This window comes from Periophthalmus magnuspinnatus, chromosome 16 (assembly GCF_009829125.3).
Source record: "Periophthalmus magnuspinnatus isolate fPerMag1 chromosome 16, fPerMag1.2.pri, whole genome shotgun sequence".
Lineage (NCBI taxonomy): Eukaryota > Metazoa > Chordata > Actinopteri > Gobiiformes > Gobiidae > Periophthalmus > Periophthalmus magnuspinnatus.
Window position 1 is genome coordinate 28752302 of NC_047141.1, and position 15607 is coordinate 28767908.

General features: G+C 40.0%; 1 protein-coding gene across 1 annotated transcript; it reads right to left on the bottom strand.

Annotated features, from left to right (window-relative positions):
• Nucleotides 1-699: 699 nt before the first annotated feature.
• si:dkey-283b15.2 (neuronal pentraxin-1) lies at nt 700-11189 on the bottom strand. Its single transcript, XM_055227656.1, has 7 exons — nt 11137-11189; nt 5581-6297; nt 5063-5157; nt 3510-4038; nt 2675-2919; nt 1523-1702; nt 700-909 (listed from the first exon to the last, which is right to left on the bottom strand). Exons 2-7 carry the CDS (start codon nt 6113-6115, stop codon nt 700-702), a joined length of 1794 nt encoding a protein of 597 aa, XP_055083631.1. The 5' UTR covers nt 6116-6297; nt 11137-11189.
• Nucleotides 11190-15607: the final 4418 nt, after the last annotated feature.

A 15607-nucleotide genomic window follows, 5' to 3' on the forward strand; every position in this document is an offset into this window, starting at 1 on the left:
TATAAAAAAACAAAAAACTCAATCTTATGTACAGTTCATAAATTATATACAAAAACAGAAGAGACACTGGATCTTAATACACAAAACCTAAACGTTACATTTCTGATTTGTAAAAAATGTATATGAATGTCTACAAAAAACTATTAATACAACTCAAAAGATGAATAATTTCTTTGGTTAATTAGCTGTATTTTGATGGAAACCTTTCAGTTAATAAAAGCATCCACTTTAAAATATGATAAAAAATAAATAAACACATTTAAATTAACCACAAATAACATATGGCTGCCAACATTACAGACTAAGTACAACCGTGATATCAAATACTACACATTTTGAATATATATATTTTTATGCAGTGATTTAAGGTTTGTTATAAAGTATTTAATTACTTGACATCTGTGGTAACCCTCTTTAAAAGTCACATGCCAATTTAGTGTCTTCAGAACACAGCAGTAAATGTTATGTTTATTCTCACGGTCTGGTCACTCTTAAGTTAATATATAGATTGGTTATATATAGATTGTGATGTGTTGGTGCTTATGTCTAACCCTGAATCGAAGGCAATTGTTTACTAATACTAAGGTCAGACATTCCTGGAGAATTTAAAGGAATTTTATATTTTCCTACTTTACTGTCGACTACAAGTTTGCCATTATTTGTTTATTTGTTTTGTCCTTTTTTGTGAGAGATATATATTTAATGGCAGGTGTCATAGGGGTGTCTGGTTACGCCTCCGTGCAGCTCCACCTCTCCCTCCGTCCAGGCAAAAACATCTCCGTGGAGATGGCTGCTGCAGGTGGAGAGGCTGTGTATGTCACTAGAGGTCAGAACATGGGACCACAAATGCACCTCAGACATCTCCCCCACGAAAGCCTGAGTGGCATCGAAGCGGCCCCCGAGAGTGTCCTGCAGGAGAGAGGGGGAAATTGTACTTATTTTTTATTAAGACAAGAGATAACAGAGATATGAACAAGAACACTATGCAATAAATGAAGGGCTGCAACAATTTTGTCTCTGAGCACAACAGCTCCCATCAACCTCACTGTTAGCATCCCTACTTCCTGTCTAATTGTCTCTCTATGGGGTTTTAGCGCTAAAATGAATAAATACTGACAGATCAGGGGGTGAACAGCAAGCTGTTGATGTCCCCTACAACATGTTCAGCACTTTACAAATGATGTGAATACTTTTAGAAAGAGAGATGGTTGTGTCTCAATGCCAATGCTAACTTTGAGACATGAAAAACATAAAAAATAACACCACAAACTGAAGCAATCAAACTGGGTAGTGCTTAGTTAATTTTTACAAGTTGTTTATTTAAAATTGTATGCTTTTAACCAAAGTTAGCATTAGCTTTGAGACACAGTGAGCTTTATCAGCGTGCTGCTGTGCACAGAGTCATGTCTAATGATGATGATGTCTTTTATACTGGTGTCACAGGCTGAGGGACCAAGCCAAAACTCATAAACACAAACTCATATTCACCAGGTCTTCAGATAATATTCCACAGATGACTCACCTGCTCTTGCCCCAGGATGAAGACCCCTCCAGGTTTAATGGCGTGCCACGAGGAGAGGCCGACCCCGGAGCCCCTCTGCACCCCGTCCTGATAGGCCTCCCAGTGCCCGTCCCGAGTGCTCCACGTCACACACACATGGTGCCACCTCCCATCAGTCAGCGTCAAGGGCAACGTCACCGCCTGAAAAGTACATTTTAAGACATGTAATACAGCATAGTCACATCGTCCATAATATATTTATCCAACCACACCACAAAATGTGCATATTAACTATAACAGTTTTATTATTTCATTCCTCAGACCTAATGGGGCCAGAATTCAACTGTAAAAGAGATACTAAATTGTAAACAAAAAGACATCATCAACTCATCAATTATCTATGTGCTCTGATTTCTGTCCTTTACCAGACCCCGGCTCCTGACCTGACCCTTCTCCTGCACAGCTAATGACTTCTGGGTAGTGGAGATATCCTTCGACAGGGTTAAGTGGTCCAGGTTTAAGGTCAAATCTGCAGCTTTTCAGTCTAAGAAGGTAAGTCAACAAGAGGACAGAACAGTGGTTCACAACTGTTCTTGTCCCTCTAAGCTTTGTCTCACTTGGATGATAAGAAAATAAATCTGTTCTGTATATTGCCATTTGTTACTATTTTATTTTATATACTTTTTAAATTATCATAATCATTAAAAATAACATCTTAAAGATTTTATTTGTTTATGTTAAGAGAAATTTGACCATAACATTAACTGCAGCAGTTCAGTAATGCCATTTTATAATCTTTTATTGTATTTAAGTGTGCAAAGCAAGTTCTAAAAATATGCAAGTCTAAATGAATATTTAGAGTAAGTAAAGCTGCACTATGAAACTTTTCTTGTGGAGGGTCCTTCACCTGCTTGTCTCCTTGGAGATTGTGTTTCTCTGTCAGAAAAAATCCACCCTGTGACATTAAACTTTAAGCCACAGTTATAAGTCAAAAAAAGACTACAATAAAAGCCTTGATAAGTTCAATGTCACATTATGGAACATTCCAGGCAAAGCAACATTTTCATGGAGACAAACTGATGGTGCACCCTCCAACAGAAAAGTTACATAGTGCCCCTTTTATTGCCAAAGCCGATCAAGGCCACATAAATAAATGCAAATGTTCACCCTCACCTTATCATCGATGAGCAGTTCAATTGGGTTGTTGCCCCACTCAATGAGCACTATCTCATTGGACTGTCCCGGGGCAGAGTATGAGAAGGGGGTCCCCAGACCTGGACCCATCCCTGGTTTGATCCACAGACACAGGGTGAAAGCAAAGATTTCCTGGAGCAGAGTCTTCTTCATGCGTCCGTACATGTAATTAGTCCTCATTGGGAAACTGATCAGGAAACCGTCGGGATTCATTCTGCCTGAACCTGAGGATAGGAAATAAGTTAAGATTACAAAAAGTAGCTAGAACTATCTATTCTGTGATGTTACTTTGAGTTATTTAGCTTGTTGGTCTTGTGCACTGTTTATGGCTGAACAAGTTGGGTAAAAATATTTAATTACAATTTTTCTGGCAAGTATTGCAGTTAGGTTTGTGATTGATTTATTTATAATAATAGGATTCTGTTCAAACTTCACATTTTAAACACGTCCAGGTGAATTGACAAAAAGACTGAAAAACGAACTGACAGACTAATACAAGAAGCACATTTCAGAACATGTAAACATGTAACCCACTACAGAGTTAGCAGGTTTTTTTTGTGTGTGTGTTTTTGTATTTTTTCAGAAAATATTTTGTTGTTTCTGGAGGAAATTATGGTACTTAAAAAAAAATGCAGCCTTTGTGATTTGTAATTACGACCATTCAAATAGCGATTTTGATTTGACTTCTCCAAACAAGTTCAAAGATTTAAAGCACTTTTAGATGTCTTGAAAGGCACTACATAAATCCAATGCATTATTATTGCCCATTGCAACAACACATTTACTAATTTTGCTAATATCTGTGAAACTCTACCTGTCAGATGGAGCTGGTTTAACATAGTTTCCAGTTTATTTGCATGGAAACCGGCGTGAGGCCCAGACCCTCTGTAGGCTGTACGAGAGATGAAGCCATTGTCTGCTTCGTTGTCATGGTGATCGTCATGGTGATCCGAGTGTTCCTCTCCATCATCGTGGCCGTGGTCGTCACGGTGATTGTCATAGTGATCGTTAGGATGATCGTCATGGTGATCGTCATGGTGATCGTCGTGGTGGTCGTCGTGGTGTTCGTCGTGGTGGTCGTCGTGGTGGTCATCATGGTGGTTGTCATAATGGTCGTCGTGGTGGTCGTCGTTGTGGTGTTCGTCGTGGTGATTGTCGTGATGGTCGTCATGGTGGTTGTCATGGTGGTCATCCTGGTGATCGTCCTGGTGATCACTGTGGTCGCCGTGGTGATGGTCAGACAGCGCCGCCGTGTGGTAGTGCAGTTGTTGTTCGAGAGCGCTGATCTTCCTCTGGAGCAGCTCCTTCAGAGAGCTGGAGTACGCCATAGACGAGTTTCTCTTCTGTAAACGAACAGATCGGATTTAACTCCAGGTGAGTTTGGCTGCGACAGGTAAGTGCTGCTCTGTCACGGGGCGATTGTGTCTCATGTGGGAGAGTCATGATGTGACCGAAAGTTGTGAGTTTGAATCCCCCTCTAGTCTATTCCCACTGTTGTTTTGTCCTTGGGCAAGACACTTCAGGTATCTCAAATGGATCATAATGAATCAGTCTTAAATAGTGCTTTTCCAAATGTGAACAGTCGCCACAGTTGCCCTTGGGTAAACTGACAGAAATGAGGCTGCCAATCTGCACCATCAGAAAAACTTTAGTTCAGCCTGATCTCTTTAGTGTCCCATCTGTGAACTGTTAGCAGCAAATCTAATCTAGTCTGATTAGAGAAAGAAGAAGACAAACTCTCTGTACAAACTTGTTCATTTGGATGCATGGTCTTAACAAGATAACAGCACACGGCCCTTCATGTACCCTCCCCTTCACTTCCTGATTAGATTACAATGTTTGAAACTGTCTGTCTGAAAAAAAGACACCCATGAATTGACTTTACGCCAAAAAAGGGATTAAGCAATTGATTGTTCTTTTGTTGCAGACTTCTTAGTCTACCTGATCTCCTTATGTGATTAAGGAAAGAGGAAACCACCATAGGAAGTTGTGCTTTCTAAGGATTTAAAGAGGGAGTATTGAACTTCTATGGGGTAGTAATCACTAACATGACATGTTTAGATCGCCATGTTACCTTTTATTGTTTTGAAAACCCTAATGCTAAGTCACTCCCCCTTCAGAGAGCTGTCACAACACAATCAACGTGCATCTGGCTAATGAAACCGCTGCACATTGCATCAGTTTTGTGAAGCTGTAGTGTATTGTTTTGTAGTTTTATAAAAAGAAATTGTCATGCGAGGGGATGGGAGTCATTGCACAAGCTCATACTGTTAAACATAAAGAGGGTTTGAGTAGGTGAGATCATAAGATTACTCAATCATGATGGAAAGCTCCAAAAAGTCGATTTTGTAAAAGTTGTTCACTCACCTGCAGGTTTTCCAGTCTCTCTTTGAGCGCCTGCAGCATCCTCTCGCTCTGCTCAGGGGAGGAACTGTCCCCTGAAGTCACGTGTTTGTCCTTCACTGTAAAAAATTAATACCAGCAGTCACATTTTGTGTAATTGCGTGACATCACTTTCTATTATTTTAACTTTCTAACCCTAAAACTAACCTATTTTAAGTTATTTTGATTCATTTTTATTATATTCGTAAGAAGGGTCTAGTGTTTTACGGTTTATTCATTGTTTAATTGATTTTACAGCTGTAGCTTATTTGTAGCCACAGTATGTAACTTTTTATCCAAAAACTTAAAAAAAAAAAAAATTATTATTGCTTTGAAAAACATAGATTCCACAGTATGGCATGAAACTCTCCATGGATAATGTTCCGAAGTATGGCTTTAACTTTATATTTCCATGCGATCATGCAACTTCAGAAAGTAACTGTGTATTTAAATAACTATACAGTCTACGTAGTTATTTATTTTTTATTTTTTGTAAGTGTTACCTCCTGTTGTGGGGTGTTGCGGTGAATCTGGTATGTAGTTTACATGTCGTGCCTGGTGGTTGCTATGGTGACCGTTGTCAGCGTACGCGTGATGACCAACCGCTGGTGCATGATGGGAGTTTAGAGCGTGGTGGTGATCATTATTAGTGGCATGTCCAAATCCTTCACACAGTGCAAGTTTGGCGGTCAGTTCTCTAATAGTCTCCCGCTGATCCAATATTATTTCCTTTTGTTGGACTAAACTCTCTCTTAAGTGGAGTATTGTAGCTTTGGCCTCTTCACTTGCCCCCCACCAACCAGCAGGGGGCGCATTTTGTGGCCCCGTTCCTGAATGAGGCCCGGTTGACCCCGAAGTGGCCCCTGCATTTGGAAAACAAGAGGGGTCTGCATCCACTGGCATAGGAGTGCATATAAACCGAGGGTGTGAAGTAAAGTCATACTCCGGTGTATTGCTCGAAGTGGTGAACGAAAATGAAAGTAAAAACTGCAGTAGCGTGTACCCAAGTAAAGTTGGCAGTGGGCTAGAGCGCTTCATGATCCTCCTTCACAGACGCTAAAGGGATTGGCTTCACTTCCAAATGTGTAATCCGTGTTGATGAGATGACCGCAGTGAAGGTCTTGTAGTTGAAAACATGAGGGCCAAGGTACAGTAGGATTACTCTGGGCTCTATTGTTGAAATGTACGGTTCCTGAGTCTCTACTCCACAACAAAAGCCCCTGTAAAATAAAGATAAACAGATATTAATAAACGACTGCAAAACAACATGGGCTACACTTAATTTAGTTAGAGTTAAAATGACTTGAATATTCACCATGCATCTTGTTTTGAGTAGTTTTATCCAGTTTAAAGGTGCACATTGTAACATTTGTGGTGTTCAGCATGGCATTAAACAAATCTATCACCATGGAGACAAGCAGATGACACCACCAGGGCAAGTTACAGGTCAGCTCTGTGGAGAGGTGATCCCAGTAAGAAAGCATGTTTTTCAGTTTCAGTTATTGCTTTTTTTGTTTTTTGTTTTTTTTCAAGATTTAAGTTTAATGCCGTACTGTGGAACATTCCAGGCAAATCAATAACATCTACTGGCTGGCCCCGCAACAGAAAAGTTGCATAGTGCACTTTTTTAAAAATTTGTTTTTGGCCAATGATTTATTTTGGAAAGTTAAATAAATTGAAATAAATAAAAAATATTCTCGTCCAACAAGCTAAATTGACCAAAACTTGTTAAAATGACTCAGATATTGTTGGGTTTCAGATGATGTCACAACAATCTATAGGCTAAGAATAATTAATACAGATGGGATACGGCAAAGTATCAAACTAATAAATAGGAAAAAGTTAGCTTATGACATCATCGCATTTTAAAATCTGAAAATTGAAGAATTGGTGGGGAGTTTTTCCGATTCTAGATGTGATGATGCCATTTTCACTATTGATTACACTGTATTTTGGCGTGAAATATCGAAAAGGTAAGTTCACAAATGTTCAGCCTGAAGATAAGATTTCTAATAGTGACTAGACCAAGTAACTTCCTGTATAACAACAAAAATAAAAAGGCATTTCCACAATTATTCATTTTACTTGTCCCCCGTATGTATTAAATATTATTGGCCAGTTGCTCAGTTTCAGATGACATCACAGCATTCTATTGGCCAAGAATATTTAATACAGATGTGAGACAGATAAAACGCTGATTTTTGTTGTAATACAAGACGTTAATGGGTCTACTCACTCAGAAATGATCAGGTTCAGCGTTTGTGAATTTAGCTTGTAGATATTTCAAGGCAAAGCACAATGTAATCGATAGGAAGGATCAATAGGCTTTTGCCCCCCTCCATCTTAGAGAATGACATCATCTGAAAAAGACCAATAGGATGTTGTGATGTCATCCAAAACCCAGCAATAGTCATGCTTTATTTTTACAGTGTTTTGTTTGCGTTATAGAGATGTGTGAAGGCCAGTTTATATGAATTAGAAATGAGGTGATGGAGGAGGCTCTTCAGATCTCTGCAGGTGGTGGGACTGCGGATACCTTTGGCCTTATTCACCTCATGCTCAGCTTTAGGAAGCGCCAAAACAACCCGGTCTTGTCCCTCGAAGGATTAACACCTGAGAGCATGTTGGTCCTAGTTCACACTGCTTCTGACCCAATGTACGACTGAAAGGAGGCCACGGAGACGCGTCATGATATTCAGATCTTGTTAATATAGTTATTTATGATTGTGTGTTGCTAAATGCATGGGGAGTTTTATTTAAAGGCCCTGTATCAGTTTTTTCCCCAGTTTTTTTTTAGCAAAAATCATCTTATCCCAGTACAGATATATTGTTTAAGCAGATCTTGACGTCAAAATAAGTCCACTGTATTATAAAGAGTTTGTTGTCTGATAACCAGGAAGTGCGTGTTAGCATGCTAGTTGCACAGAAAGTTCTGAAAAGCCCTTATAAACTCATCGCACATCACATGAATAATATTTAAGATCCTCAGAATGCTCGGACATACGCAAACTGATCATTTAAGATTGGACTTTTATATATAATCCTGACAGATCTTTTGACTGAAGGATTAAGTTTAGCCGCACTTTTGGGCGCCACAGCATCAGGCGTCTCTGGAGTCTGTTGATGCCCTCCTGCAGTGCCAGCATTTAGCACTTAAACCCAAGCTGCCACCGATTGCTTTGACCATTTATTATTCATGAAATCTAATGCCCATGATGTGTAGAAAAAAAAAGTTGAAAAAAGTGCAACCACCATTTAATAGAGGTACATAGAGACAATTTATGCACAAAGAACACATTTTCCTGAGAAATTAAACGTTGATTTAACAGAATAAATGTGTTGTCATTTACTCTTATTAGTCTAATCATAACTATTGTGTAATTAATCACATTTTAGTGGGTTAGGTGTTGTAGGTTTAGGGTCAGACAGTGGACAGGGAGCTGTGGATGACACTGACAACATAATAAACGCTTTACTTTAGAACCTAATAATCTTTAAATAACACCACTGACTGAAATAATCTACACCTAAAATAATTGGGTCGTCTTACAACACATTTAATTTTGTTGTCATGTTACATTTAATATTGTAATAGAAGTTAGCATTAACATTGACACACAAACACGTATCTTTGTAAACACAGACGTCTTCTCCAGTGACGTTTTCCTCGCATTTGTAAAGTGTTTAAGATGTTGTTAGTGACATCCAGCTGCAGCTCCCTGTCCACTGCCTGATCTGACTGGATTTATTCATTTTAAGAGGACTTGGCAAAAACCTCATAGACATTACATTAGGCTGGAAATGTTCGCACTGACTGTCCCTCTGATTGGAACTCGGCTACAGTTATGAACAGAGCCGATATCTTCTACATATGTCACATCTGCTCCCCATCACTAGGAAATAAAACTATAAACTGCACCAAAATGTAACTACATTAATTGAAAAATCTGAATCTTCTGCATTTTAGTGACATGTGTAGTCTAATCTGTCATATGCACTTTAAGTATTTGTTCTTTTTCAGAGTTTAAATGCTTGTAGCTTGTGCCGTGGAGCTTAGCAGGAAACAGATGGTGGAGGGACAGCACCAAGTCGCACCCAGTGTCCACTCTATGTGCTTAAGTTTATTAAGGCCTACAGGTCACTCTATTAACCTAATTACAGAGCGGTGCGCGCGCTCAGATGCAGATTAATGGACTTCTCAGCTTCACGTGACTCTGTAGTGTCAAGTGAAGCTAATCCACACGCACACACACTCACACATACACACTCACACACACATCCACTGCAAAATAAATAAATCTAGCCTACATGAAGCAAATTAGTTGAATTGTAAATATTTATTATGTTTTATTCTAGCATTTTGAAAACTTTGAAAGCATTTTTGGACTTTCCTGGCCCATAATCCAATGAAATTTTGTTCTTAGTGACCGTTTTTTAAATGTCTGTCCATATGATTTTGATCTGTCATGATTTAGTCAGTAGGAAATTAAACTTTTTTCAAGAGTCTTTATTCCTGACTGGTTTCAATAATGTGATGAAAATGATAATGTGCCTCATTTCAGTCAAAAATAGTCAAGTTTGAACTAGTTTTGTCCCAATTTTAAGATTTCAAACTTGATTTAGATAATAAGAAAAAGGCTTCATTCTCAATCCTAATCGTGAAAGCATAAGGGTGATACAAATGTTTTTTTCAGACATTAATATGCAGTTTTCAGCATAAAATAAAAGCAGTTTTGTTAATATTACCATGTAGTAGTAGTTATGATAGAGCAGAACCATTTTAAAGTATTCAGGAAATGTCCAGTTTTGTCTTATTGATGCCATTTCTTTCAGTACTGATACCTTGATGCATCTTGTTTTGATTAGCTTTTGGGTATCTATTTTTCTGACAAGCAGTAAAATATATTATAACACGTAAAAAAATCTAGACCTGCTAACAGAAATACTCTAAAGTACTTTATCTCCATATTTCAATTTGTTCAGTGTGCGTGTTCAGCCGTGGGTCCCTGCACCATATGGACACTCGGGGTAAGCAGGCCGATTAGGGCTGAATTAAGTACAGTGCAAACAAAAACACGCAAGAAATAACACAACAGAAATGTGGTGCAGTCATGTCACAACTTTATAACAGTTTTCTCCCTAAAACTTGACTAAATGTATGGGACTTTTAAATATATGTTAATATTATATTGTAATGATGTGATATTGAGTGTTTAGTTCAGAGTTGACGCCTTTTGTTGTTCTTGTAACTGTTTATGTGTTTCTTGTATATGTGACACTTGGTTGCTATGGTGTTTTACTCTTATTTTGACATGGGTTACGGCTGACTGTAGCTCTTATATTCAGAAAATAAACAACCAGAAGAAATTTAGCGTGTTTCCTTACACCAGAACAGCACAGTATTGTTAAAATATTTGATTGGTGAATTTTAATAAAAATTGCACTACTGTATATGAAGTTACTGAAGTCTAGTTAAAGGTGTACTATGTAACTTTTCTGCTGGAGGGTCTGCCACCTGCTTGTCTCCATGGAGATGTTATTGCTTTGACAGGAATGTTCCACAGTGCAGTATAAACATATATTATGCATTTATTCAGTTAAAAAGTAAACGCATGTCCTAGTGTCATCTGCCTGTTTCCATGAAGATAGATATGTTTAATGTCATACTGTGGAACATTGCAGGCAAAGCAATAAAATCCCCATTGAGACAAGAAGGTGGCAGATGCTCCACCAGGAAAGTTGCATAGTTCCACTTTAACACTAAATGCCAAAGGAAATATTGTGAAACGCCGTTAATTTCATTTGGCTACACTACACACAAAAAAAAAAGAAAGAAAAAAAAGTCAAGATTGCTTTTGTAAATAAGCAAAATAAAAGGAAATATTGTATTTATACTTTTTAAGATGAGAAAAATGGTGAAACAAGTCAAATTTATTTAGACTTAACTAACTCACTTAAGTAAAATCTACCCACAACAACAGCCTAAATTCAAGTCAGTCCAAGCACTTCTTTGCATCATAGACACTTTGCACATAATAAATCATCACAAAGGGCCTTACCTGACAGGGGAGCGCTGCTTTCGTCCGGATGGAGCTGTGCTGAGTGACTGGAGACGTCTCTGATCAGATTGAGAGCGATTTTAAGCCGAGGACTCAACTGTTCCAATCCCCTCCTCATTGTCATCCCCTGCGCCTCCTGTGTCTCTGCTCCTTCCGCTTGGCTCCTGTCCTGTCACACAACTCACTAACTTTAATTAATTACTATAGGAGGATTATCGGGACATAGTGTGTTTTAGGTTAAAGGTGCGCTAAGTAACTTTTTTGGTGGAGGATCTAGACGTGATGAGATGTTTTGTCTGGAATGTTACACTATACAATACTATACAACTTATTTATCTCTTATTTATTCTATTATGGCTGATTTTATTGCTCAAAAATACCTTGAAAAACATTCTTACAGTGAACAGACTTGTCTATTTTGATCTAATTGGTCATGTTGTCTCCAAGGGAAGAGTTTAATGCATGTTTAATGTCACACTGTGGAACATCTATGGTGACAAGGAGGTGACTGATCCTCACTAGAAAACTCAAATAGTGCTTTAGGTCAACTTAATTGCAGTTTTATTGCTTAACGTATTTATATTTAGTTAAGAAAAAGGGAAACAAGCAGAGACTTTTATATACAGAGCATTCTATGGGCACCAGGCACATTAATGAACATTTAGACATTATTATAGAAGAGAACAGCACTGTATGAAATGTACCTTTAAAGGAACTACTTCAAAAACTGACCGAATACCTCACCTGCTTGTTACTCATTGATACCTGAACATTTCATACCAGATGACATGACTGTTTTAAGGACAAGCTGCACCAAAACTGAGACAGGAAAGAGGTTTTTAGTTGCTTTGCTTCACAAAAATGGAATATACTCCAACGGAAAGCAAAACTGGATATGTTGATGACAGTGGCAATTTAATAATCTGGTAGCAAACTTTTACACACACATCTGCACCTGTTTTTAATGTTTTATATGGACTTGTATATTAGTTTTTGTTTGTTTTTTCAGCTTGTATAGTATTTTAAACAGGGTGTCCATGAGAAAAGAGAGACCAAGTGCTCTCATTGGGTTCCCCTGTGTAAATAAAGATAAATAAAATAAATAAATTCCAGATTATATTGGCATTGGGTTAATTTACACCTGCAGAGCCCCTGGTAGGTTGATGCTACACACAATAAAACATACACAACTGTTATTAATCCAGATAGCAACTTAAGCAGTTGAGACGATTTGTCCAGTGTAAACCTAAGTTCATTTATTCACCAACAAAAAACACTAATATTTACAAAATCAGGGGTGAAAGTAACACACAGCACCTCCACCTCTGGGCAGTCTGAGGTTGGCTCCGTTCATAGAGCCGGAACATGCTCGTTTCTTTTCCAGGTAATTTTAAACTGTAAAAGACAGAAGTGGATGTCCCTTCTATTGCAGGTCCAGACAGTGGCGTCAGGCCAACAGGACATCACAGAACTCACCTAGTTCCAGGCACGGGACTAATTGGCTTCATTAACGTCTGGTCTCTTCCAGTTTGACCGACAGCCAAAGAAGCTCGAGTGGAACAGCAGATGGCAGCGTTAAGGTCAACTACAAGCACACACACATACACACAGAAGAACACTCGTATTTATACATTTGTTTTGACCACAGCTTTGACTTAAGTCATTTGTCAAATAAAGGCCTATTTTATTTATAGTTTTGTTCGTGTGTGGCAGTGGTGGAACATAACAAAATAAAAGTAGTGAAGTACTGAATGTAAGTATACATTTGAGGGATCTGTACTTTACTTAAGTAGATTAAATTTGTACTTTTTACTTTTACTTCACTACATCTGAGAGCAGTATCTGTACTTTCTACTCCACTACACTGTTGAACAGGACTGAAAGGTAAAAGTATTTTTTATTATTGTTTGAGACCTCATGACCTATGGTCATGAGCTCTGGGTAATGACCGAAAGGACAAGATCGCGGATACAAGCGGCTGAAATGGGCTTCCTCCGCAGAGTGGCCGGGCGCACCGTTAGGGATAGGGTGAGGAGCTCGGTCACACGGGAGGAGCTCGGAGTAGAGCCGCTGCTCCTACACGTTGAGAGGAACCAGCTGAGGTGGCTCGGGCATCTGCTCAGGATGCCTCCTGGACGCCTCCCTAGGGAGGTGTTCTGGGCATGTCCCACCGGGAGGAGGCCCCGGGGAAGACCCAGGACACGCTGGAGGGACTATGTCTCTCAGCTGGCCTGGGAACGCCTTGGGGTCCCACCGGAGGAGCTGGAGGACGTGTCCGGGGTGAGGGAAGTCTGGGAGTCCCTGCTTAGACTGCTGCCCCCGCAACCCGGCCCCGGATAAGCGGAAGAAAATGGATGGATGGATGGATGTTTGAGACCTGCTGAAAAGGCTGAAGGTTTATTTTTAACATGTTCACAATGGTGTTGTAATCAAGAATATCTCTGTTGAGTTATTCTTGATTACAACATCATTGTGAATACAGTTCAAAAACAGTTGTTTTTGTCATAATATTGATTTTCAACATTTTTACTTCATATCTAAGGGCAAAGATGTGTCTGTTTATGTTATATTTAGTTAAATCCACTAACTTTGTGGTTATCATCCAACAGACTTGTCAGAGGTGGCTGTAACATGTACAAGCCAGTGAATACTCACTGTTTTCAACACACATGAGGAAATATGGGCATTCTTGTGGATTTTATGGACATACAGAAGTATACATATCACTTCTCCAATGGATCAACTGACCACAGCTGTGAACATGCAGAGCACCCCCCAGAGCTGGACCGATGCCTTTGAGGCAGTCAAACACGTCCTGGAGCAGTCGACTTTGGAGTCACTGAGGGAGGAGCAGGAGAGTGAGACAGAGGAGCTGTTGAGAAGCATGAGCCAAGACTCTGAACATACAACCTTCTCCATCATATCCTTCATACTGGACCAGACCGCACTAAAAAGGCCCGTATACAAGCGGCCGCTCAGAACATCAAGGCATTCTAGGTTCTATGTCGTGCAAAGGCCATGTGGCTTTACCTTGGGCAGCATTCACAGCAGGACAACCCAGTCAAGACCGGCCTTAACCAGATCTGCAAACTGGCCCTCAAAAGAGTTGCCCTGAAGACCCAAGTACAAAAAGACCAGGAGAGCTGCAGTGAGCGTGGACAAGAGCCCGAGACTGCTCCAAAACCAGATAGACCTGCCGCTCCTCAAAGTTCAACTTTGAACCTCAAAAACGGAAGATCCCCTCAGTACACTCGCCACAGGAGATGCTCCTGATGGACCATCCACCCGGATGTTGGGCACCACAGACCGGAGTGACACTGAGGAGCTCTCCAACAGAATCTGCAGCCACGTTTGTCTCACTGTGTTCAGGGAGGTGGCCTATTGTATTCACAAAGACCAGTGTCTTATCTACCCCGAGATCTGGGTGCACATGACAGCCTGTATACACCCTACATACAGTGCACGTATTGTAGAATACATTACCAAGTTCCAAGTTGGTTACCAAGTTCTGTCATTGTGAGAGGCTTTGATGCGCCTGTAAAGCGCATTACAAGTGTAAGCCATTATTATTAAATGGCTAGAGATACCACCAAAAGTTGTCAATACCAAGATCCAGGTGTCAAAGGAGCATCAGCAAGACCTCTCCAAACCCTCCTAAACCAGAGACACCTCAGGGCAGGGGTTCCTGTGGGACCAAAGGTTCTCTTGTGGATGGTCTTGTTGTATGAGGTGTCCTCCCGAGTGTGGGGCACTAAAGACGTGACTGAAATACAACAGTTTGCTGAGCTTCTTATGCCGCCCCTGTCGGCACACCAGTCTCATCGTGTGTTTTGGGTTAAGCCAGACTAGCGTGACCTGTGCAGTATCTGCCCTAAGCGCTTGGTGTCTCTGCTGGCTTATGCAGATACCACCTACAGCGCTCACATCCTGGAGTACATCCTTAATGAACGAACGAGCACATTATTAAGTCCATGTGCCATCTGCAGGTGGCACTAGTCCCACCCACCACCTTCAGATTGGCAATGGCAGTTAGTTGTCAAACACTTTACCAACTTGCCCATGCATGAATGTGTATGTGTGTGATGGAGCTGATTGGCAGGTTAATTAATAAGGATTACAGTGTATTGCATTGAGAGCTTTATCAAGCCTGTTAAATGCAAATAGGGGGGATTTAACATGACTAAGATCAGTGTTATGGCCTAATTCATATCCATCTGGATCTGGAGTCCCAGCATCGAACAGGCAAGGTCCAGTGAGGAGAGATGGGTTCAATGAGGAGGACAAAACTAAAAGATAAGGCTGGGAATACAATCATATTTCCAGAAGAAGGTGTAAGGACAGGACACACTGGTCAATCGATATAAATGGGGAATTTATCGAGAAAACTGAAAAAAATAGGGCATCAGTGGGTTATGTGAGCAATCTACAGGTGCCTGAGAGGACGAGACCATAAGACTAACAAAAATGATAA

Bases quoted from the DNA above. Each gene is read 5' to 3' on its own strand.
- si:dkey-283b15.2 (XM_055227656.1), bottom strand. From the start codon at position 6,115: ATGAAGCGCTCTAGCCCACTGCCAACTTTACTTGGGTACACGCTACTG. The intron at 1,703-2,674 runs GTGAGGGTGAAC...TGTACTTTTCAG, and splicing joins AACTGCTCATCGATGATAAG to GCGGTGACGTTGCCCTTGAC. The intron at 910-1,522 runs GTGAGTCATCTG...TCTCTCCTGCAG, and splicing joins TCATCCTGGGGCAAGAGCAG to GACACTCTCGGGGGCCGCTT.